This window comes from Pan paniscus, chromosome 18 (genome assembly GCF_029289425.2).
Source record: "Pan paniscus chromosome 18, NHGRI_mPanPan1-v2.0_pri, whole genome shotgun sequence".
Classification (NCBI taxonomy): Eukaryota; Metazoa; Chordata; class Mammalia; order Primates; family Hominidae; genus Pan; species Pan paniscus.
The window spans coordinates 16,053,991-16,077,450 of NC_073267.2; the positions used below are offsets into that span (position 1 = coordinate 16,053,991).

Genomic DNA, 23,460 nt, shown 5'->3' on the forward strand with positions numbered 1-23,460 from the left:
CCTCACCTCAGCGTGGAGGCCTGAGAACGTGAGGAAGGAGCTGTCCAGCATGGACGAGTCCAGGCAGCTGTCGATGTCCAGCACCTGCTGCCCGGCAGGTGTGGGGCTCGGGCTCCCAGCCACCTGCAGGACGAGGGCAGTGGTCAGCGGGCGGCAGCTCAGACCTGCTCAGGACAGGGATGAGAAGCCACCTCCTCAGCAGACAGGGCAGAGCCCGGTGCCATCTGACAGAATGTTCTAGAATGCTGGATATATGGGACATCTGCACCATCCGTGATGGCAGCCGCTCGCGACGTGTGCCACTGAACACTTGACAGCAGACTGCTGCAGCTAAGGAACAGAGTTTTGCATTTCTTTTTTTTTTTTTTTTAGATGGAGTCTCGCTCTGTCACCCAGGCTGGAGTGCACTGGCACAATCTCAGCTCACTGCAACCTCCACCTCCCGCGTTCAGGCGATTGTCCTGGCTCAGCCTCCTGAGTAGCTGGGATTACAGGTGCCTGCCACGATGCCCAGCTAATTTTTTGTATTTTTAGTAGAGACGGGATTTCACTGTGTTGGCCAGGCTGGTCTTGGAACTCCTGACCTCAAGTGATCTGCCCGCCTCGGCCTCCCAAAGTGCTGGGATTACAGGTGTGAGCCACCACGCCCGGCCATCGTTCCATTTTAATTAACTTAAATACGAGCAGCCACGGTTCCTGCCACGGACTCGGGAGCAACCCCTCCTGGTCGTGGCTTATGCGCCTTCTCTGTGTGCTGCTGGGGTTAGTTTGCATGTAACCTCTTGAGGACCCCACATGTGTATTCCTAAGGGGTGCGGCCTACCGTTTCCGTATGAATGGGAAGAATTCCCACCTGCTGTATTCTTGGAAAGAGGCTGTGAAGGATTGGTGTTAATTCTTCCTTAACTGCTTAGAAAAATTCTATCGTGAATGCTCTGAGCCTGGGCTTTTCTTTGTGGGATTTTTTTTTTTTTTTTTTTTTGGAGACAGAGTCTTGCTCCGTTGCCCAGGAAGGAGTGCAGTGGCGCAATCTCGGCTCACTGCAAGCTCCGCCTCCTGGGTTCATGCCATTCTCCTGCCTCAGCCTCTCGAGTAGCTGGGACTACAGGCGCCCGCCACCATGCCCAGCTAAGTTTTTGTATTTGTAGTAGAGACGGGGTTTCATTGTGTTGGCCAGGCTGGTCTCGAACTCCTGACCTCAAGTGATCTGCCCGCCTCGGCCTCCCAAAGTGTTGGGATTACAGGCGTGAGCCACTGTGCCTGGCCCTTTTCAATGTTTTACATAGATGGGGTCTTGCTATGTTGCCCAGGCTGGTCTCAAACTCCTGGACTCAGATCCGCCCACCTCGGCCTCCTGAAGTGTTGGGATTGCAGGCGTGAGCCACCACACCCGGCCCGGCCACTGGGAGGTTTCTAAGGGACTAACTCGGCCTCTTCACTTGCTATAGACGTACTGAAGATTTTCTTCTGGAGTGCATTTCGGAAGCGCGCACAGCTGCGTGCTTGCTTCTTCTGAGTTATCTGGCGTGCTGCTGTGCAGTTGTCCGTGGCGTCTGCTTAGCAAAGTGCCCTCGTTCTTTCACGATTCTGGCTTCTGAGTCTTCTCTCTTTCTCCCTGGTCAGTCTAGCTAAGGCTGCTCAAGTGTGTTGACCCTTCCCGAGCAGCCTTTGGTGGACGCCTTTCCCTCTGGCTGCAGCACTGGAAAGTGGCGGCCCTGGGCATGGTGCCGAGGCCCAGGCTCCATTCCCAGTACTCCCGGGTCCCCAGCCCCAGCCTACCTTGCTCCGGGACATCCAGAAGAGAAAGACGATGGCCAGGTAGACGGGATAGACAACCACGCTGGACACCAGGCCAGCAGCGACTGTGTCGACGCTCAGCGGGCTCAGCCTGGACACACGCCCCGTCCTGTGTGGAGGAGAGGAGGCCACACAGGTGAGGCTGAGGGGCAGGAAGGGCTGGGCAGGAAGAGGCTGTCCCGACCCCTACGGCACCCACCTGTAGGCAGAGTCACCAACAGCCCCGTACCACACGGCGTTGGCACCCAGGAAGAGGCAGATGAGGAGAACGCAGCAGGTGGCCCTCTGGATGCGAGTGAAACAGCTACGAGGCAGCCGGTCCCATATGGAGAGCCAGATGTGCTTGTCAAAGAAGCTGCGCTGCAGCTCAGCCACCAGCAGGCGCCGGAAGCGCAACAGGGCTGCGTCGCCTAGAAGGCAGGGAGGGCCGCACTGCAGGAGGCCACGGGGCAGGACCACCCTGCCCAACCTCCCACGGAGTGGGAACATGGAACGAGGCCTTACTCGCGGCCAGCATCTCCTTCTCCACCAGGCCCCCGTTGGCCTCTGTCTCCACCGAAAGCCAGTCATTGACCAGGAAGAAGGTGCTGCGTGCCGTCTGCAGGTCCCTGACGATGATGTGCTGCAGGAACCAGGCAGGGCTGAGCCCTGCAGAGGCGCGGGAGGGAGGTCAGGCTCCCAGGGCACCCCAATGCGGGGGCAGAGGGGCAGAGCTTGGCAGGGTCCGCACAGACCTTTGTTGTCATGCCACACTCGGATCTTCCACACGCTACCCAGGCTGTGCGGGTGGCGATCCGGAAGATGTCCAGGCTGTTGCGGTGGAAGGCTCTGTCGCCGTCCAGGTGCCAGTGGCTGCTCCGGCTGTCCACCCCATACAGCATGATGCCCACGTGGGCCGTGGTACCTGGAGGGCAAGAGGGAGGGGTGGGAGGCTCGGTCTGCTGCCCAACACGTGTGGCATCCCAGGCAAGTCATCTCAGCTTTGGCCTCCGCGCACTCAAGGAGCCACACAGGCAGTCCCGGCTTTGCACGGCTCTGCCATACACGAGGAGCTGCGGTTACTGCAATTTGTCCAATAAACAGCAGGACCTCAAGGACATGATTAAGTTACATGGAAAGAACTGTAACTTGTGACATGCAAACATGGCTGCACACGCCTCAGTCCACACCACAACCAGTGACCCGCACTGCACACCTGTCCACGCCTCAGTCACGCCACAACCGGTGACCCGCACCACACACCCGTCCCTCAGTTCATGCACAGACTGCAAAGCGTGAAGCTGTGTCACCTCCTCTCCCAGTGACAGACCCAGATGACAGTATTTTTTCTTTTTTTTTTTTTTGAGATGGAGTCTTGCTGTGTCACCCAGGCTGGAGTGCAGTGGCGCAATCTCAGCTCACTGCAAGCTCCGCCTCCCGGGTTCACGCCATTCTCCTACCTCAGTCTCCCGAGGAGCTGGGACTACAGGCGCCTGCCACCACGCCGGGCTAATTTTTTTGTATTTTTTAGTAGAGACAGGGTTTCACCGTTAGCCAGGATGGTCTCGATCTCCTGACCCCGTGATTTGCCTGCCTCAGCCTCCCAAAGTGCTCGGATTACAGGTGTGAGCCACCGCGCCCAGCCGACAGTTTTTAAAAGTAGGTAATCAAAAGAAAGAACTGGGAAATGAAGATGAAAGCAGCGCAGAAATAAAAAATGGGAACACGGCCAGGTGTGGTGGCTCACACCTGTCATCCCAGCACTCTGGCAGGCCGAGGCAGGCGGATCACCTGAGGTCAGGAGTTCGCCTGGCCGACATGGTGAAAAATTAACTGGGTGTGGTGGCGTGCACCTGTACTCCCAGCTACTCAGGAGAATCGCTTAAGGGGAATGGCTTAAACCCAGGAGCTGGAAGTTGCTGTGAGCCAAGATCACGCCATTGCACTCCAGCCTGGGCAACAGAGCGAGACTCCGTCTCCAAAAAAAGAAAAACGAAAACAAAAAGGGAATGCCAGAAGGGCAATTCCAATGAAAGGAAAATGGAGGTATTAAAGAAACAGCCACGGGGAGGGTGCTGGCGCCTCCGTCTGAGAGACGAGCTATGCAGTCAGGATCACGGGTGGATGCACGGTCTCCCACAGTGGTAGCGATGCTCACGTCACTTGTGGGGCCACGCTACTGTGCAGAACGTGGGCTGCCCACCCTGACTGACTGGCACCTACTTCCAGCTGGGAGCTGTCCTAGTCCTCAGGGACAGTGAGTGCTCACAAGGTCGTTCCCAGGATGAACACACGAGCCCTTCACACAGCACTGCAAAAACTGCCTTGTTCTGACGCCTGCGACGAGACTCACTCCCAGAGGGTGCAACCAGCACAGCCAGTGAGAGCAGGGGAGGCCCTGCCACCCCGCTGCGCCCCTCACCTGAGCCCCGGCCCCAGCCTGTCTTGACGAGGATCTCGTACTTGAAGCGGCCCCGCTGCCCACAGAAGGGGATGGCGCGGCCCCGGCTGGCATCCAACTGGTCCAGCTTGTGTAGGATGGCGGCCATGACCATGTAGGTCACCAGGCACACAGCACATGTCAGCATGACGATGTAGTTTACATCCGCTGTCGGCTCCTGTGAGGACACAGCCGCCAGGCCCAGGAGGTCACGTGGAAACTGTGCCTTCTCAGGATAGAGCCGAGCCCACCCAGGCCCTCCTCAACTCTGCAGAGGCTCCCAGGAGCACAGGGTCACTCACAGGAAAGACAAAGCGGACATGGCTTGGGGGCACGAAGAGGCTGGCGCCGAAGGCGGTGAGGTGGCGGGTGAGGCAGACGGCCTGGCGGGGCGAGGTCTCCTCCAGGGGCAGCAGCCCCTCTGTCCTCCACACCATGTCCTCCTCGCTGAAGTACTGGCACAGGGATGTGTACAGGCCCACGGACACCTCCAGCGCCGACCAGCGGAAGTGGCTGGACAGGTTCAGATGGTAACTCCCCGCTGGGTCTCTGCTCCTGGGCAGGGAAGGGGCAGTGGACGTGAGCCCAGGCTCTGCCAGGTTGGATGTCAGAGTCCCCCCATACCCGGTCCAGTCCCCTCGCTGCCTGCCGTCCCCATAGGGCCAGTAACCCGGGCAATGCTGACCCATGATGCCCTGCCCTGCCCTGCCAGGCCGGCCCGCAGAGCTCACCCCGGGGAAATGAAGAAGGTGTAGGGCCGGTGGTCGGCACCCGGGAGTGACTCTGGGCAGATCCTCCTGCTAGCCGAGCAGTTGTGCTCATTGGGCTGGGGCTCCGAGTGCAGACAGACTGCCAGGTAGGGCTCGGATTCCTCAGACAGGTAGCGGCCTGGGGCAGAACGCGCAGGTCACACACCTGCCGGGAAGCTCAACCACCCGGGGGACACCCACGATGGCCCTCCTGAGCCCACCCTCTGCCACGGGCCTGAAAGGCCATAGGAGCCTCTGCACCAGAGCTGGCACCTGCTTCTCCGTGGCCCCCAGCTCCTCTCCGGCCAGGCCCCCAGCAGCCCATGAAACAGAAAGCAAATTTCACCAGAGACACCCATGGAAGCCCTACGAGAAACGCCTTCCCCCCAAGAACAAGGCCAGGGGGCCGCGTGTGCCCCACCCGCTGCACGCACCGTCCAGCAGCGTATAGTTGAGCTGCAGATGCAGCACGGCCGCAGGGTTGTTGCTGTCCAGGGTGACCACAGCACCGACGGAGGCCTGGGGCTGGACCACAACGGAGTTGGCGGAGCTGCGGTGGCCCCGGGCAGCCCCGTCCGAGTTGTTGGGCACCTTCATGGTGATGGCGCGCTCTGAGGCCAGCCGCTCGATGGGGATCTGGGCGCCGGCCCGTGTCTGGAACGCCATCGAGGCCACCTTGGTGGAGACGGTGTAGTTGCTGATATAGCCAAAGGGAAAGGGATTGGAGTCCACCAGAAAGATGAGCTGCACCACGTCACTGAGGTTGGCCAGGGCCCTGCTGAAAGCCTAGGGGATGGAGAAGTGGCAGCCAGGCCCTGGGGCGCCGCCATAGCACAGCAGGCTCCGCGGGTCCGAGCGCTTGCCCTGGGCCACGATCTCCTCACCCGCCAGCGTCAGGTGCTCCTCGTTGAGCACGCGGGAGCGCGTGAGGATGCGCATGAGGGCAGAGGTCAGGTTGTAGGCCTGGGACGCCACCATCCGCGATGGTGACTCGGCTCCCAGCTCTGAGGGCTGTGGTGCCCGCACGTCTGAGCTGGCCAGGTGGATGAGGTCTCCTGCAGACAGGCTGAGGTCAGTGCAGAGACAGGGAGGCAGAGGGAGGGTGGGGGCAGGCAAAAAGGGGAGCCGGAGGGTGGGGGCTGAGAGAAAGGGGGAACCTGAGGGGGCAGAGAGCAAGGCGCAGGCAGAAGGAAGGGGGAAGTTGGAGAGAGAGTGGTGGAGGGGGAGGGGGAAGGGGATGGGGATGAGGATGAAGATGAGGGGGATGATGGGGAGAGGGAGGAAAAAGGAAGGAAAAGGGTAGAGAAAAGAGAAAGGGGAGAAGAAGAGGAGCAGGGGGAAAGGGAGGGGAAGGGGGATAAGGGAGGGGAAGGAGAATAAGGGGGATAAGAAAGATGAGGGGAATGGACAAAAGGACGGGGAGGATGGGGGGGAAATGGAGAAAAGGGGAGAGAGATGGAGAAAGGGATGGTAATAGGGAAGGGGGAGGGGGAGGAGAATGGGAATTGGGGGAGGGGGATAAGGATGGGAATTGGGGGAGGGAAGGGGGACAAAGATGGGATGGGGCAAAGGCGAGGCGGTTGTGGGGAGGAGGGAGGCAGAGGAAAGGGCAGCATGGGGCGGACGGGCCACGTGGGGCGGACGGGTGGCATGGGGCACAGGCTGCGGCACCTGTGATGTTGAGGATGCTGTCTCCGATGGCGGTGGGCGTCACGGTGCCCGTGGTGGTCTCTGCCTGCAGGATGCGCATCATGGCCTCCAGCTTGTGCAGCGTCTGCTTCAGGCACGAGCGGCATACGAGCTCCCTGCTGGGCCCCTGTGTGGAGCCAGCAGTGTCCAGTCCCGCTCCTGGCCCCACTCCTTGCACACGCCCTCCTCTCTACACAGGTCCTTACCTGGCTCCCACCCCCAGCCCTGCAGCTGGAGAGCCCACTTGACTGGACCCCCACAGCCTCCTCACTAAGCATTTTCTGTGGCTCTGCATGACCCAGGGCCTCCACCTGGGGACCACGTGATGCAGCGCACCGACCACACAAGGCACCTCTTCACAAGAGAGGAGGAGGAGGGGAGAGGGGAGAGAGGAGAGGGGAGTGGAGAAAAGGGGGGAGAGGAGAGGGAAGGGGAGAGAAGGGGGAGAGGAGAGGGAAGGGGAGAGAAGGGGGAGAGGAGAGGGAAGGGGGAGAGGAGAGGGGAGGGGAGAGAAGGGGGAGAGGAGAGGGGAGGGGAGAGAAGGGGGAGAGGAGAGGGGAGGGGAGAGAAGGGGGAGAGGAGAGGGGAGGGGAGAGAAGGGGGAGAGGAGAGGGGAGGGGAGAGAAGAGGTGAGGGGAGAGAAGGGGGAGGGGGAGGGGAGAGAAGGGAGGGGAGAGAAGGGGGGAGGGGGGAGGGGAGAGGAGGGGGGAGGGGAGGGGGGAAAAGGGGCGAGAGGGGAGGGGAGAGAAGGGGAGAGAAGGGGAGAGGGGAGGGGAGAGAAGGGGGAGAGAGGGGAGGGGAGAGAAGGGGGAGAGGGGAGGGGAGAGAAGGGGGGAGAGGGGAGGGGAGAGAAGGGGGAGAAAGGAGAGGGAAGAGGAGGGGAGGGGAAGAGGGGAAAGAGGGGAGGGATGAGGAGGGGAGGGGAAGAGGAAAGGGGAAGAGGGGAGGGAAGAGGAGGAGAGGGGAAGAGGGGAGGGAAGAGGAGGGGAGGGGAAGAGGAGGGGAGGGGAAGAGGAGGGGAGGGGAAGAGGAGAGGGAGAAGTATTTCTGGAGAAGACACAGCACTCCAGGCAGAGGGGAGAGTATGTGCAAAGGCCCCGAAGAGGGAGTGAGCTTGGTGTGGGACTGCAGAGGACCACTGTGGCTGGGGCCCGGCGAGTGAGGGGACAGTGGGAGGAGATAAAGAAGGGGTTAAGAAGTGTCAAAAAAAAAAAAAAAAAAAAAGGATCTTATTACAAGAGAGCTGGAAATCCACTCCACTGCTGGAAGGGAAAGGTTTCCTAAATATCTATCACTTATTATGAACCGGATATTAATCGATCTCCTATAACAAATCGACCTGTCGAGTTTTTGTAATTAAGCAGTTAGGGGAGTAAGCTGGCACATGAAACACCAGTTCCAATTCTTCCAGTTTCTCTACAGAGAAACTAAGACCTGACGATGACATCTGCCGCTGCTCGACATCAAAACATTATAGAAATTCACGAAGGGATCTACAGAGGTGCTCCCGAAACCCATTTCACACTGCCTTTCAGGCCACAGAGACCACAGTCAACAAGAAGCTAAGATCCTGTTTACAGCTTCTTCCCCTGTGCTGGAATAAATACACCAGAGAAGGTGGGGCACAATGGCTCACGCCTGTAATCCTAGCACTCTGCGAGGCCAACGCGGGTGGATTCCCCTGAGGTCAGGAGTTTTAAGACCAGTCTGGCCAACATGGTGGAACTCTGTCTCTAACAAAAATACAAAAAAAAAAAAAAAAAAAAAAATTAGCTGGGCATGGTGGCACGCACCTCTAGTCCCAGCTACTCGGGAGGCTGAGGCAGGAGAATCGCCTGAACCCGGGAGGTGGAGGTTTCAGTGAGCCGAGATTGCGCCACTGCACTCCAGCCTGGGCAACAGAGCAAGACTCCATCTCAAAAAAAAAAATAAATAAAAATAAATAAATAAATATATATATATATATATATATATATCAGAGAAACTCACTTGGCAGTACAGAGCGGTGTACACCAAGGACACTTTGATACCTAAGAGGGTTCACTTAAGCCCTGCCATAACCCTGAGAAGTAGGTATTAAGATCTCAATTTTCGGTGAAAACTGAGGCTGAGAAGCAGCAAATGAATTTACCCAAAGCTATTATTCCTAATAATATAAAGCCAGTGTGCTCTGCACTGTACCAAAGGCCACCCCGAATCACCAGTCAGATTTAGCGTACGGCCAGGAAAAGGAAACCTCCTAAATACAGGGGTCCTTCCACTGAGAGAGTATAAATGCTTCCTGATTATGCGTTGCGTAACAGGTGGGCGAGTGGAGAGGCAGAAAAGGAAACCTGACTTGCCTACGTTTACAATATGCCTGGGATGTTAGTCTTTCTTGACATCCACAAGGCCAGCGTTTTTCCAAATAAGAGAATCCATAAGCCGTACATACCAGAGTGATGGCGTGAGACAGGGAACATCTCAGCATGTAGCCCGTCTGCCTGAACTCAACTGCAGACACGTCATCCTCCAGCACTTCCACCTCCAGGCTCTTGTTCTTCCAGCACCAATCCTCATGCATGATGCTTACTGCAAAAGCAAACACCAAAAACGGACACGTGGGCGTGGAGCACACCACCTCCCTGCACGCCACCAGAAACAATGATCATGAATTAACTAATTTTAAAAAGCAGGTGTGTATGTAGACATAAAGATAGAAATATACACATACATATATTTATAACTAGCAGTATTTGGAATAAATTACTGCAAAAGAAAACCTGGAGTCGAGCGTGGTGGCTCACGCCTATAATCCCAGCACTCTGGGAGGCCGAGGCAGTTGGATGGCTTGAAGCCAGGAGTTCAAGACCAGTCTGACCAACATAGCAAAACCCCATCTCTACTAAAAATACAAAAGTTATCCAGGCATGGTGGTGCATGCCTGTAATCCCAGCTACTCGGGAAGCTGAGGCAAGAGAATCTCCTGCACCCAGAAGGCGGAGAGGTTGCAGTGAGCCAAGGTCGCGCCACCACACTCCGGCCTGGGTGACAGAGCGAGGCTAAATTTCAAAAAAAAAGAAAGAAAAACTCGAACCAATGTCCATTACATCAAGAAAGAAATCTAATGGGGCCTGTAAGATCAGGCTGCAAGTAAGGTATTCGGGGATCCACAAACTTTTTCTGCAACGCTTTTCAGTTTTGCAGGCCACATGCTTTGTCAGCCTCAACCACTCGACTTGGCCACTGTTACACACGAGCAGCCATAGAGAATCCATAAACAAATGGGCAAGGCTGTATTCTAAGGAAACTATGCTTATAAAAAAGGCAGTTTTTGTAGTCTGCCAAGCCCTGCCATAACAGAAAATATTAATATAATTCCAGAAAAGCAGTCTGTTTTATAAGCTATCCACTGCCAGCAGCCCCAAGCTGATTTCTGAAAAAGCAGAAATACAGGCAAGAAGTGGCTTCTTAAGAAGGGCAAGGAAAAGGGAAGTAACCTTTGTGGGCACCAGCTACTTAGCTGGCTCTCTGCACAACGGGCTTTATAAACTTTACTTCTTTTAGTCTTATATTCTGCAGAAAGGTTCTATTACGTCTATTTTACAGATGGGAAAACTGAGTTTCGGGGAGGTCAAGTACCTTGCCATGGCCAGTACTCAGCACCAGTACTGCTAAGTTAGTAGAACACATCAGTGGAACTATTTCACACTCCTTTTTCTGGCCTTTAGAAATAAAATGCCATACGTCGGGGCACCCTCCCTTAACAGAAGCAGCCAGTGGGCTGTGCAGACAAGGTGGCGGTCAGCTCAGGGCCTGGACTCCTCCATGCTTGTCCAACGCTAAATAATGCCATCAAGGTCACGAGGCAAAGACGACTTAAAGCAAGGAAAGGTACATGGTCATGATACAATTTGAGACCTGAGTTTTAGAAAGTTTACAAAGACAAGAAGTGTGTGAGGGCCACAGGATGTTGCATTCCAATTCTTACTTTTGTATTTTCCAGGGAGCACGTTGTCAAAGGTGAAAGTCATGGCATTGACCTTGCCGGAGAGCTGGAGGCTCCGCTTATCACCCTGGCGGCTCAGGGACTGTAGAGTCACCAGCAAGTCACCGCAGGTGTCTGCAGGGAAAAGAAGGGAGGGCCCCATGTGACCCCTTATAAGGCTTCAGCACAGGTTCGAATCCTAACCCTATGTAATAGCTTCTTGCTACTGCTGAGCTCCTAAGAGGCAGTGGCCGGAGGCAGACGGGGTGCTTCGTTCAAGCTAACATGCACCCACTTGACTCCAAGAAGCCTCCCTCGCACGCAGGTGATCAGTAGCAAACAACAAAGGCAAAAGGAAAAGTTTCCCAAATCCCACTCCTACCGGCTGACTTCTTTGAAACTAAGTGTTCTTACTTTCCAGTGATATCTTACCCAAACAAGAGACTTTCCCAGAAACTGATGCCAAGAACTGTACAAAGGCCACATCCATCACGGGCCTGTCGGTCACAGTAAGAGGAAATGTCTGGGGTTTCAACGTCAGCCCTGCTCTGGTTTCTGCCTCAGGAACCATCACCTGTGGAAACGTGGATGGAACGTTAGAGGCTGCATTCGGGGAGATCTTCCCCCTGACCTACAGGGGGACCAAGGCTAAAGAGATTTTGAAGGGCAAAGGTTCGTTTCCAGGCCGATTTTACAATCACAACAAATCCACGAATAACTTGCGTGAAGTAAGCACAGTTCTACCCAGATGAAAAATTAGCCTCAACAGACCCACGTGTATGAACAAAAGTCTATCTGGCCTAATTCCCCACAGGCACGCAACGCGGACACGCCTCACTTACATACTAGAAACCATACTACATCCCAGTCACTTTTCCCGGCTTCGGATCACTTGTAGCATAAGCTCTGAACCTGTCAACACTATGTGGATGACACTTTGGTGGAATTAAGTCATTTTCTTCCTCCTATTGTTCTGTGTGCCTTTCATGGGCTAAGAGGAGGAACAGGTGAAGGTAGCAGCGGTCAACTCTTTCATCCCTAGTAAAGACGACACTGCCCTTCCTTGGAGAAGTCCATCATGCTTCCGAAAGGGCTTCCAAAGACTTGTCAATGTGGACGTCTTCGCAAGAAGCCAGCTACCATCTAATAAAGGCAGCTGTCAACCCACACACCACGCTGTTCTGTGGAAGCAGGGAGAACGCAATCTCCTACCCTGTTTCCCACAGAGGGAGGGACCCCACTTTGCCCTAGAGGAGAGCAGAGTCTAACAGGGAACCTTCTCGGCCCTCTCCCTTTGTGTTATTTGCTCTTCCACAGGGAGGAAGGGCAGCTGCTGATTTGATGGGTGAGAGCCCACGGAAACAGTCTCTCCCCAAGGGCAGGGCCACTGCACTGAAAGGCATGGTGGGCTGACCTCTGCTCTGTCCTGTCTCTTGCTTGCTTGGGCCAGCTGTGGCTTGGGCCTTCACCATGGTGATGAGACCACAGGCCAGACCGTCTCCCCGTTCTCGGCCTGCTTGAATGGATAAGTCGCGTGGTCCCTGCCTAGCCATCTTGAAGTCAAGGCAAAGCAGGAAATGGGAAGCTCCATTTTGGCCTGGGGTCCCAGAAGCCACGCACTATGGCCATTTTTGAGCTGCCATTAGTAGAGTTCATTTTTGGTGTCCTCTTGGACTCATCGACATTCTACAGCAGCCAGAAGCCTGAAGGTAGAGGAGTGACTGGCAGCCTGATACTAATAAACATCAAGACTGGAAAAAAGAGAGGCAGATGGCATTATTTTTTAGCTGGATGCCTATCTGACTCTCCTCTACTGGTGCAGGATTGTAAAGACTTAGAAACAAGAAGTTGGAAACTGGAATGCTCCTTCTCTAACCCCATTCAACCTAATAACCCTTCTAAAAATCACTGCTTTTTCTCAAAACATTTTAAATTTAAAACAATGCAACACACCTGCACTTTGTAAGTCCCTGGTTTTGCTTTAAAACAAAATGATCCATGAGCATCTGTCTCCACGGTGACCAAAGACTTGTCCTTGTCTTGAGATGACAGGACAACTTTGTATTTATTCATCTGCTTGATGGTGTCGGGGAAGCGAATGATTGATATCTGACCACAGACACTGAACCTGCAAAGAGAAGACCATTCATTCCAGCACAAGGACTCAATTATAACAGGAAAGGCTCTTATCGACCAAAAAAGATGCTGCCCTCTCCCAGCCCTTGTTCCTGAGAATAGTCTAATCTTAATGAAGAGACAGAATGCAGTCCAGATGATTCTGGTTTTAAAAAGCAACCTTCATTCTGGTTTTAAAAAGCAACCTTCAGAAGCAAGACTGGGCATCTTTCTACAGAACAGGGGCCCGTAGTGGGGCTGTTTGTGTGTTCCGGGTGACATCTGGCAATCCCCCACCGCAGAGGCAATTTTAAGAAAACCTGCAGATAATAAAAACGTTTCCAGTAATTGGATCGTTGACAGCGGAGCGGCCTTGGACTGAGAATGTGGGCTAGCCCTTAAAAGCAAGAGCTCTAAGCTGCCTAAGAAACTGTGGCATTACCAGGCCATCAAATAAGTCAGGATTATCAATGACGTCTTCCTTGCTTGTGATTATATATAATACATGGATGAAAGCAAACTGGGAGATTGGAACAGAAAAGGTAATTAAGTTAAAAAATGCAAAGCTAAAATTGAACTCCTTGGGAGGTAGGAGCCACAAATGTAACTTATAACTGAAAAGCCCTATTAAGGTAATGATTCAGATTTGAGATTCTAAATAAGGAGTAAGGTGTTGCAAGGCATCCCTCGAATAACACATGAGAGGCCCCCCTACAACGACCATCATCCTTGGAGTGCTGGTCTTCATTTCTGAAGCAGCTGGTGTGTTAAAGTGTAATAGTACATCCTAGCTGGGGGTCACAGTTGTCTTTTCAACTGTTCCTTTTAAAGAATCTTCAAGAATCATTTTAGATAAAAATTAGTTACTTTTTAAAGATAATCAAGAATGTTGGATTCTGACAATTAGGGGTACATTAAATGTTGGAACCACCACTCCGCCTCAAATAAAAAAACAGTGGAAAACACAAGGAAATGGTGGAAGATTGTGTATGTGAAATCTAGGAATCATGAAAAACACAGCCATTTCTTCAGAGTGAAGGGACTGCCCAGCCATATGAGCTCACTATCTCCAGCATGGGTCAGCAAACTACCACCCAAGGACCAAGTCAGGGCCCCCCTCCCGTTTGTGATGAACTGCAAGCCGAGAAAAAGAATTGTACACTCTTAAGTGGTTAAAGTTAAAAAAAAAAAAAAAGAAAGATAATGTTTCACATGTAAAAATTACATGAAATGCAAACTGTGGTGTCCAAAAATGTCGTTGTGTTGCGCTCTGCCCATTCATTTACAAATTGTCTATCTCAGCTGTGGTCCTAGAGACCGTATGGCTCACGCAGCCTAAAATAGTTATTCTCTGGCTCTCCACAGAGAAAGTGTCCCAATCCCTGACCTAGCATATGCATTTTGGTTCTCACATTCCCCTACTGTGAACTTTCAGAATAAAAGGATGGGAAGCGAACACTGACACAATCATTCCCAAGGACCTGTCATATTCTCTTGATTTGTGTACCTGTCAGGGGACACATCACCTTGTCTATTTCCTATCAAATCTCTTTGCCTCCTTAAGTTGTAAATATTTGAACCATAAGATCTGTTTTAGCCCATATTCTTATTAAAAAGAAGTGCCTATTCTCCCTAAACCTCAAATCTATACTGGCTTAGTTTGGAAAAATAAACCAAAAGGGTGGTAGAAAAAGGTTCCGTTATACTGAAGCCCTTAAAAATTGATTTGTATCAATAAATTCTTTCAACAGGGTTTAAATACATATATGGACAGAAACAGGTAATATTGGTGGATATTGAGAGAAATCTATTTTCACAGTCATTTGGACAGAAGCCAAAGAGTTTGTTTTTACAATAAATTGAGTAATTTTTTTATTTTACTTTAAAGGAAGACTAGGCACCATGGCTCAGCCTGTAAGCCCAGCACTTTGGGAAGCCGAGGCGGGTGGGTCACTTGAGGTCAGGAGTTCGAGACCAGCCTAGCCAACACGGCAAAACCACATCTCTACTAAAAAATATAAAAATTAGCCTGTAATCCCAGCTACTCAGGAGGCTGGGGCAGGAGAATCACTTGAACCCGAGAGGCGGAGGCTGCAGTGAGCCGAGATGGCGCCACTGTACTCCAGCCTGGGCAACAGAGTAAGACCCTGTCTCAAAAAAAATAAAAAGGAAAAGAAATAGTAAGAAGTATCAGTGTGCTAAAAAGGCAAATGTACTACGTCGGCCAATAAAAAAAACAGATTTTCCAAAAATGTTCAACAAATGCTATTTTTCTTTCTTTGACCCAAATACTCTACTTTAAAGGAGAAAATAAATATATTTCCTCCATCTCTGTGAACAGCGCCTCCTCCATCTACCCAGTGGCTCAAATAAGAAACCTGTAACCTCAACAGCACAGGCCTGTGGGTGTGTTCTCCATGTGACCTACCAAATCCATCTACTCCTCGCTCCCTCGCCTGCCAGCCGCCTGGGCCCGGCCACTACCATATCTCCTCCAGACAACCACCACTGCCTCATATCTGGCCCCTCCATTCACACCATGGCTTTCCTCCAATCCATTCTCCACACAGCAGCCAGGAAGAAAAACAAACTTTTTAAAGTACCATGATCCCTATCGCTCCCTTGCCAACTGATAACTCTTTTTTTTTTTTGAGACGGAATCTCACCCTGTTGGCCAGGCTGGAGTGCAATGGTGCAATCTCAGCTCACTGCAACCCCTGCCTCTCGGGTTGAAGCGATTCTCCTGCCTCAGCCTCCTGAGTTGCTGGGATTATAGGCGCGCATCACCATGCCCTGCCAACCTTTTGTATCTTTAGTACAGACCGGGTTTCACCATGCTGGCCAGGCTGGGCTTGAACTCCTGACCTCATGATCCGCCCACCTCAGCCTCCCAAAGTGCTGAGACCATAGGCGTGAGCCACCGTGCCCGGCCAACCAACAGACAACTCCTAACGGGTTTCCACTGCATTAGGGAGCAAAGCCCAATCCCAAAGCAAGGCTACAAGGCCCCAGAGCTCCCTGACCTCACCCACCTCCTCCAGCTGCGCAGACTGCCTTTCAGGTCCTTCCTATCCTATGCAGGCCTCTGAGCATGCTGCTTCTCTACTAGGGAAGATTTGCTTTAGCTAACTTTTAGTCTCTACTAAGGTCTCTGCAACCCAGAGAGCCTTGCAGAGCTCCCACTCTAAATTAGCTCTTCTTGCAGCACCCTGATCTCTTCCCTGCACGACACTTGCCATAATTTAGCAGCATAAATGTATTTGTCTTTTTTGTCTTTTTTTAAAATCTTGTTATCTTTTAATTTTTATCTCTTTATTTATTTATTTTTAGACCAGGTTATGAAACTAGCTACTTTTTGCATTTTTGGTAGAGATGGTGTTTTGCCGAGTTGCCCAGGCTGGTCTCAAACTCCTGGGCTCAAGCGATCCGCCCACCTCCGCCTCCCAAGGTGCTGGGATGGATTACAGGTGTGAGGCATTAAGCCTGGCCACAGATGTATTTGTCTTCAGTCTGTCTCCCTGGTAGGGTGAAAGCCCCATCTCTGGAACACTAGTTTGATTAATTATTAGGTACGAAGCATTTTTCAGTGCCTCAGCTAGAGTAATTGCACAAAGTGTTTATGGAAGGTGGGAAAGACTTCAATCCAAGAATTACTTTCTGAGGGTAATTTGCTTCCCTGTCTTCCATTCACCACTGGACTCCTTGACCTCGACCTCCATCTGTCTACAGAAAAGAGTCACTGTGGCCTCCTCAGTGATCAAGCCAGGGGACTGTGTTCACCAGGGCTCAGCTCCCTGCACCTCCCTGTTGGGCACTACCTCCTACCCCAAACTTACTTTCTTAGCTCCTATGACCTCATGCTCCCTAGGTCCCCCCTGGGCCACCTGGCACTCTGTTTTTGGCCTACTGTTCTTCTAATTCTACCTGCACATACATATTTGAGGTCCTGGCTGCCACCTGCAGCCGAATCTTCAGGATTGACCATCCATCCAAGCACCTATTGAAGAGCTCCACCTAGTGGTCCTACAGACCAATGTGGCCAAATCTGAACCCTCATCACCTAACTGGCTTCTCTTTCTGTCCCCAGCCATCACACCTCTCAAGCTGGGCACCCTAAATATCTCACCAGTCTGTCCCTGACTTCCCTACGAGGCAAGCCCTTGTCGTCTCTGCTTTCAGACCTCCTGTGCCCAAGTCCTGTCCCCTTCAAAGCCACTCTACTCCATGCCATTGTTTTCAGAATGCCCTATTGAAAACAATGATCAAAGCTTGTTAAATTAATGCTCAAAACCACTCACGGCCCGTTGGCCCCAGTGGGAGAAAGCCCCTACGCCCCGGTGGGGTGTGAGGAGGTGCTATGGGGTTGGCCTCATCATCACCTTCACCTGCCAGTATATTCTGCTCCAGTAGCACCCAGCTTTACACCCGCAGCCACCTCATGCTGCTGTGAGACTGCCTGACTTTGCTCATGCCACGCTTCTCCCAAGCAGACCCTGCACTCTCCTTCTAAGCTACTGTTTTGTGAGCACCTGTTATGTCTAAAGCTGTTCTGCAGGTTACATGCAGGTGGATCTGGGATCTGACTCCAAAGCCCAAGTTCTTGGCACTACACAATCTTGCTTCAGATGATGGTAAAACCACATGAATTCAACCACAAGATGTCCCTGCCTGTACTTATAGTATAATGAGTAACTACAAGCAGGAAGAACTACACCAATGACCTGAAGCATCTTCCAATAAGCTTTCTCAACCAACAATACCATCTTCCAAAAATCCTCAAAGATTAAGCAAAGAGGGGTCCTGTGAAAGATCGTGAAAGTCAGACATGAAAGATTTTTTAATTTCACAAGCCCATTTTAATTTGAAGCAAGGGACTTTTCATTAAGCATCCGACATGTCAGTACCTTCAGTTTGTAAGATTTAGAACTAATCTTTCTTGGCCGGGTGCAGTGTCTCACACCTATAATCCCAGCACTTTGGGAGGCCAAAGCAGGCAGACAGCCTGAGGTTAGGAGTTTTGAGACCAGCCTGGCCAACATAGAGTGAAACCCTGTCTCTACTAAAAAATACAAAAATTAGCTGGGTGTGGTGGGGCACGCCTGTAGTCCCAGCTACTTGGGAAGCTGAGGCAGGAGAATCACTTGAACCTGGGAGGCAGAGGTTGCAGTGAGTCGAGATGGCACCACTGCACTACAGCCTGGGCAACAGGGCAAGACTCTGACTCTCAAAAAAAAAAAAAAAAAAAGTACTAATGTTTCTTAAGTTCTTAAGCTCGGCAAAGACACACAGATCACAGGTCATTTTGTTCTACACTGGCTGCCAGCATATTTACTGGCGCTTCCAAATCCACACGATAAGCTTACCCTGTTGCAATAATGTCAGCCAGCTGAGGTGTGTTCGGTGCAATTTTGATGGTGACCGTTTCAAAGTAGAGGTGCTCTTTCTGAGCATGGATGGTGTATGTCCCTGTGGTTATGTTCTCAAGGCGGAATGAGCCATCAGCTTTTAACTGTAAAACAAAAACACACAAACAGAAGATAAGCCAAAAACAACAGTGTATCCTTACATGTACACCAGAATACTTGAGACCAAAAGCTGCCATGTTCTCATATAGTCATCAGTTCCTCTCCATTTCTCTCTGTGATCCAAAAACAGCGCTGGCCATCAGCCTGGGGCTGCTGTGTCAGCCCACCTTTGATTTGGTTATTCAGGGTGACTACTGCTTCTGGAACACCATCTCCTTCGGGTCCGTTCAAGACCCTCCCGGTGACAGAGAATCCCATGACGTGGAACACGGGCTAGAAAACAAAGAAGAAGAAGAAGGTGCTCGAAGGTGCTCCTGTGCCAGAGCCACAAAGCCTCCTTCTGCTGCGCCGGCCACCACCTACCATGTCTGCTCCTGCCGCCCACCTCCCAACACTCAGTGCCCCGGTCCTGTGTGCCAGCCGGGCTCCCTCTCACTTTACCCACATCTGTCTTCTCTGTTGTGTTCCCAACACACTGCTGAGCGTCAAACAACAGAAAAGAAAAGTCTAGAGACTTACTTCCCTCGTTAAAAGGTCACTGACTCAAGCTTCTAGAAGCCCCCCACCCTTACCCCTGTGCCATCTCCTCCCCTCCAGATGCCCCCATTTTGGTGACCCACGTCTTCCTCCAGTCTCCCATGCACACCCCGGCATCACTTCGGATGCCCCGCCCCGCTCCTCCAGCATCGATCAGTCCTGTGGATTCCACCTCTGCAAGGTCTCACGTGCCCCCTCCTGTCTTTCCACCACGACCTGAACACAGGTCCTTATGAAATCCACCTAGGCCAGGCGCAGTGGTTCACGCCTGTAATCCCAGCACTTTGGGAGGCCGAGGCAGGCAGATCAGTTGAGGTCAGGAGTCCAAGACCAGCCTGGCCAACATGGTGAAGCCCTGTCTCCACTAAAAATACAAAAATTAGCCAGATGTGGTGGCAGGCGCCTGTAATCCCAGCTACTCGGGAGGCTGAGGCAGGAGAATCAATTCAACTCGGGATGCGGAGGTTGCAGTGAGCCAAGATAGTGCCAGCCTGTGTGAAGCAGCAAGACTCTGTCTCAAAGAAAAAAAAAGAAATCCACCTAGACCACCCTCCTCCACCACCATCACTGGCTCACACGTGGTCCCATGCTCCATGTGTCTGTGTCTGTGTCTGTGCCCCACTCGCCTGTGAGCAGCACACCTGTGCTTTCTCTGCAGTTACTGAGTTCCAGCCCTGATCTGTGTATCCCCAAGGTCACCACTGCTAACCTATTTTAGTATCTTCATCAAACTTACCAGTATCTGAAATGTCCTCGTTCGATTTCTTAGTTGTCTCCCTCCCACTAGCATGTTACCTCATGGAGACAGGGACTTTTTCTGTCTTAGTCACCTGGTACACAGCAGGCACTCAATAACTGACTACTGAATGAATGAATGTGTGCACGCACGTGTGCAACAGCATTTGAGATGAAGCTTTAAATAATTAAATGACTTCCTTTTTATGCAGGTAGCCCTTCTTTTTTATTTTTTTTTCAGCAAATGGTTTCTTAGTGATGGTCTCACATGACAGGTAGTCCTTCTTGATCTTTCCAAAAAGACATGTTTCATTCCATGCATTACCTACTTATTAATTCACATATGTATTCAACAAATATTTTTGCTGGGCACCTACTATGTGCCAGGCACTAAATCACATGTTAGGAAAACAGTAAAGAATAAGACACGGTACCTGACCTCAGGGAACTTACAGGGCCCCATTCCCTGAAATTCCATTCATCATTTTCAAAATATGTATTTGGCTGTAATCTGGGAATAGCTGTCTCTGCTCACCTGCCCCCATCCTTCTCTGCAAGCTACGAGAAGCAAAGTAAAGGCTTCATCTTCTTACCCTTCTCTTTCCCCTCCAGTGTACAGCAGAACGGTCAAACACTCCACTGAATCTTAAAATGCAGAGTCTGCACCCCACTGTGCATATGACCTAAAAGCCCGCTTCTGCCAGTTTAAGCGATTTTAACACAGTACTTTCAAATGTAATATTAAGAGAAAATGATTAAAATATAATTGCTTTGATAACTCTAACATTGGGTAGTCCACTTAGGAGAGGCTGTTATTTTCTTTTGGGATTTGTTCTAGCTAGCCAATTTTCTACAGTAACCATTTTCTACTTCTGTAATTAAAGGAGACGTAAGTGAGATGAAAAATACATTTACCATTTATGTGAGGGTCTAGGCAGTTTATCAAGCCATGTATCACACTGCCCATTCCTACCATCACGGTCCAAGCTCTGCCAGTTCTCACCTGGTTTACGGCCATGGCATCCCAACTGGTCTCCCACTTCCACCCTGACACCCTGCAAACTCTCCTCAATGCAGCTGCCAGAAGGATCACGCCACTCCTCTGCTAGGAACCTTCCAGTGGCACCAATTCTCACCCAGAGTTATAGGGAAAGTGGCCCACCACGCCCTGCACAATCTGCCCTGTCACCTCCCTGACCCTCTTTCCGCCTCCTCCTTCCTTGCTCATTCCCTCCACTCCAGCCACCCTGGCCGCCTTGGGGTGCCCCAAACCCTTCAGCACACTCCTGCCTCAGGACCTTTGCACGTGCCATTCCCTCAGTCTTACACACTCTTCCTGCAGGAGTGAAGTATGGTTCTCTTGTTCTTTCCCTTCAGGTTGTTGCTCAAATGTCACCTTCACAGGGAGGACTTCCCAAAAACACCCTATGTACAACTGCAACCCCTGTCTCCACCCTGATACTGTACGACCTCCTTTCTTCCTTTATTTTTCTAGAAAACACTTATCACCTTCTACTGTACTTTCTAACTTATACATCTATACATGTATTGACCCTTCCTGTCATTAGAACATGAGGTCTAGCCAGGTGCGATGGCTCACACCTGTAATCCCAACACTTTGGGAAGCCGAGGCAGGCAGATCACTTGAACCCAGGAGTTAGAGAACAGCCTGGGCAACATGGTGAGACCCCATCACTAACAAAAATACAAAAATTAGCTGGGCATGGTGGCACGCGCCTGTGGTCCCAGCTACTCAACAGGCTGAGGTGGGAGGATCACTTGAGCCCTGGAGGCAATGGCTGCAGTGAGATGAGATCGTACCACTGCACTCCAGCTTGAGCCACACAGTGAGACCCTATCTTAAAAAAAAAAAAAAAAAAAAAAAAAATGAGGTCCACAGGGACAAGCATTTTTGCCTCTTTTGGTCACTGCTGTATCCCCAGTCCTGGATGGTGCCTGAAACGTATGTCACTGGCAATCAATAAATATATTTCACTGAATGAGTAGATTTAACTAGGAATCCAGCTCTCTACGATAAGGACACCATGTGTAAGAATATAATACCAGATGGCATTTTTTCCAACAGCCCTTCCAGATAAAATAATTGATTTTTTTTAAAAACACGTTTGCAATACCTGTGCCTAGGGATGGGAACTCAAACACCTGTCCCTCCAGAAGACAGAAAAGCCTTACCTCGATTTTCAGGCTGTCATGCTCCACTGTGAAGTCAAGTCTGGAAGGCGCCACATCAAAGGTAATCCTCTCCCCTCGATAGAACGGAATCTGGAAGGAAGAGTCTCTTAATCACTAAGAACCACTAACATGATCAATCAGCAATATTAATAATCGATCTAGCAGCCCACAAATGACAAGGGGTTCAGACAGACCAAGAGAAACATTCATCATAACTGTTGCAGATTCAAAAAGAGGAAGCCTTGCCCTTTTTGTAGCTATTACGAAGGGGTGAGTGTCTCATCTTAAGTAAGTTACTGCTTAACAGCGTGTTCAGAGAACTGCAGGCCAACCATCTTTTCCTTTAACACCCAAACAGCATTGGCTTTTACTGTGTCATGAGAGTCCCAGACATAAACAGAACGGAAATCTGCTTCACTCACCACAGTGTAGCCCCCACTTGGCAAGGAATAGAAAGAGAACGAGCCATCTTCTCTGGAGACCGTGTAGCACAAATACACCAGACTCTCGTCTTGGGGCTGGAACCCAGGCACTGGTGAGACATTGCAGCCCAGGACATCCTATGCCAGGGGGTAAAAAAGACAAGACTTCCTTTTCCATTTACATGTTCTGAATACCATCAATTAGCCACATTATAGGAAAATATTTTTAAGTTTCACGTCAATATATGTATTTCTGAAATCTAAGACACATTAATACAGATAAAAGGAACAAAAATCTTGACATTCAAGTTGCAAAGTTAAAAACTGGCACAGTCTTCCCGGGAAAGATGACATGACTGTCCTTCCTTATGATGGGTCACCATTCTCCAAATAAGGAAACGGAGGCTCAGGAAGGTAATGTGACTGGCCCAGGGTCGCACAGCTAGGAAGAGGAATTTGTTTAAACCTGAGATTTGTTTAAACCCAGGTCTGATTTCAAAGCCTGTGTACTTTCCATCACATACCACTGCCTCCCAGTGTAGATGTGCAATGTCTTGTGAGTCAACAGAGACACATGATATTCTTGAATTTTTTTCTTTTTTTGAGACAGTCTCACTCTGTCACCCAGGCTGGAGTGCAGTGGCGTGATCTCGGCTCACTGCAACCTCCACCTCCTGGGTTCAGGCGATTCTACTGCCTCAGCCTCCCACGCAGCCGGGACTACAGGCACGTGCCAACATGCCCGGCTAATGTTTTTGTATTTTTAGTAGAGACGGGGTTTCATAATGTTGGCCAGGCTGGTCTAAAACTCCTGAGCTCAAGTGATCCACCCACCTTGGCCTCCCAAAGTGCTGGGATTGCAGGCATGAGCTACCACACCCGGCCTGAGACAGACGATATTCTTAAGTGTTAAAATGATAAATCAACTCAGACCTGCATTTCTTACAACAGTACGTTCTGGGCTATACTCCCCCACCCTCCTACCCCTCACACCATCTCTTTTGTTCTTTTCTTTGCTTACCTCTTTAGTTACTAAAGAAGAAAAGAGAAGAAACTTCACCCCTTTCATGGGCTCCCCATCACTTCGGACAGAGCCAGACACATTGTAGCCAGCAACTATGAGGGGACTGGCCGCATTGGCATTGGAGTTGGTTACACGCACTGTGGTGCTTGCCTGTAACAGAAAAAGATTTTAACCTGTAAAAAAATTAACACTTGCAAAGTGCCTAACAACATGAGGACACGCTGAAGCTAAAATATTAACTGGGAAACGTAATCTATAAAATTGCTTATTCAGTATGATCACTTCTTT

The 23,460-nt window shown here is 51.0% G+C and overlaps 3 protein-coding genes across 3 annotated transcripts in view; all 3 read right to left on the reverse strand.

Annotated features, from left to right (window-relative positions):
• The window catches only part of LOC134729405 (polycystin-1-like), a 5,733-nt gene extending 102 nt beyond the window's left edge, over window positions 1-5,631 (reverse strand). The window contains 9 exon segments of the mRNA XM_063598408.1: window positions 7-1,906; window positions 1,997-2,207; window positions 2,302-2,445; window positions 2,532-2,585; window positions 2,588-2,701; window positions 4,199-4,394; window positions 4,519-4,771; window positions 4,948-5,104; window positions 5,400-5,631. Coding sequence (XP_063454478.1) covers window positions 1,639-1,906; window positions 1,997-2,207; window positions 2,302-2,445; window positions 2,532-2,585; window positions 2,588-2,701; window positions 4,199-4,394; window positions 4,519-4,771; window positions 4,948-5,104; window positions 5,400-5,631 — 1,629 coding nt within the window. The 3' untranslated portion in view covers window positions 7-1,638.
• On the reverse strand, window positions 5,617-18,239 carry LOC134729406 (BOS complex subunit NOMO3-like). The gene is made up of 7 exons (XM_063598423.1): window positions 18,100-18,239; window positions 12,575-12,749; window positions 11,054-11,195; window positions 10,625-10,756; window positions 9,089-9,225; window positions 6,637-6,781; window positions 5,617-6,020 (listed from the first exon to the last, which is right to left on the reverse strand). The coding sequence occupies exons 2-7, from the start codon at window positions 12,692-12,694 to the stop codon at window positions 5,752-5,754; spliced, it is 945 nt and encodes a 314-aa protein (XP_063454493.1). The 5' UTR covers window positions 12,695-12,749; window positions 18,100-18,239; the 3' UTR covers window positions 5,617-5,751.
• The window catches only part of LOC134729408 (BOS complex subunit NOMO3-like), a 12,964-nt gene continuing 7,612 nt past the window's right edge, over window positions 18,109-23,460 (reverse strand). Inside the window, exons 5-9 of the mRNA XM_063598427.1 lie at window positions 23,170-23,322; window positions 22,149-22,286; window positions 21,727-21,816; window positions 18,429-18,534; window positions 18,109-18,245 (exon numbers count right to left, since the gene is read on the reverse strand). Coding sequence (XP_063454497.1) covers window positions 18,235-18,245; window positions 18,429-18,534; window positions 21,727-21,816; window positions 22,149-22,286; window positions 23,170-23,322 — 498 coding nt within the window. The 3' untranslated portion in view covers window positions 18,109-18,234. The remainder of the gene's footprint in view (window positions 18,246-18,428; window positions 18,535-21,726; window positions 21,817-22,148; window positions 22,287-23,169; window positions 23,323-23,460) is intronic.

What these genes read in the sequence shown, in the direction of transcription:
- LOC134729406 (XM_063598423.1), bottom strand. Translation starts at nt 12,694, where the DNA reads ATGAATAAATACAAAGTTGTCCTGTCATCTCAAGACAAGGACAAGTCT. An exon ending in TGGGAAAGTCTCTTGTTTGG is followed by an intron (nt 10,757 to 11,053) that starts GTAAGATATCAC and finishes TTTTCCCTGCAG; the next exon opens with ACACCTGCGGTGACTTGCTG. An exon ending in CAGCATCCTCAACATCACAG is followed by an intron (nt 6,021 to 6,636) that starts GTGCCGCAGCCT and finishes GCCTGTCTGCAG; the next exon opens with GAGACCTCATCCACCTGGCC.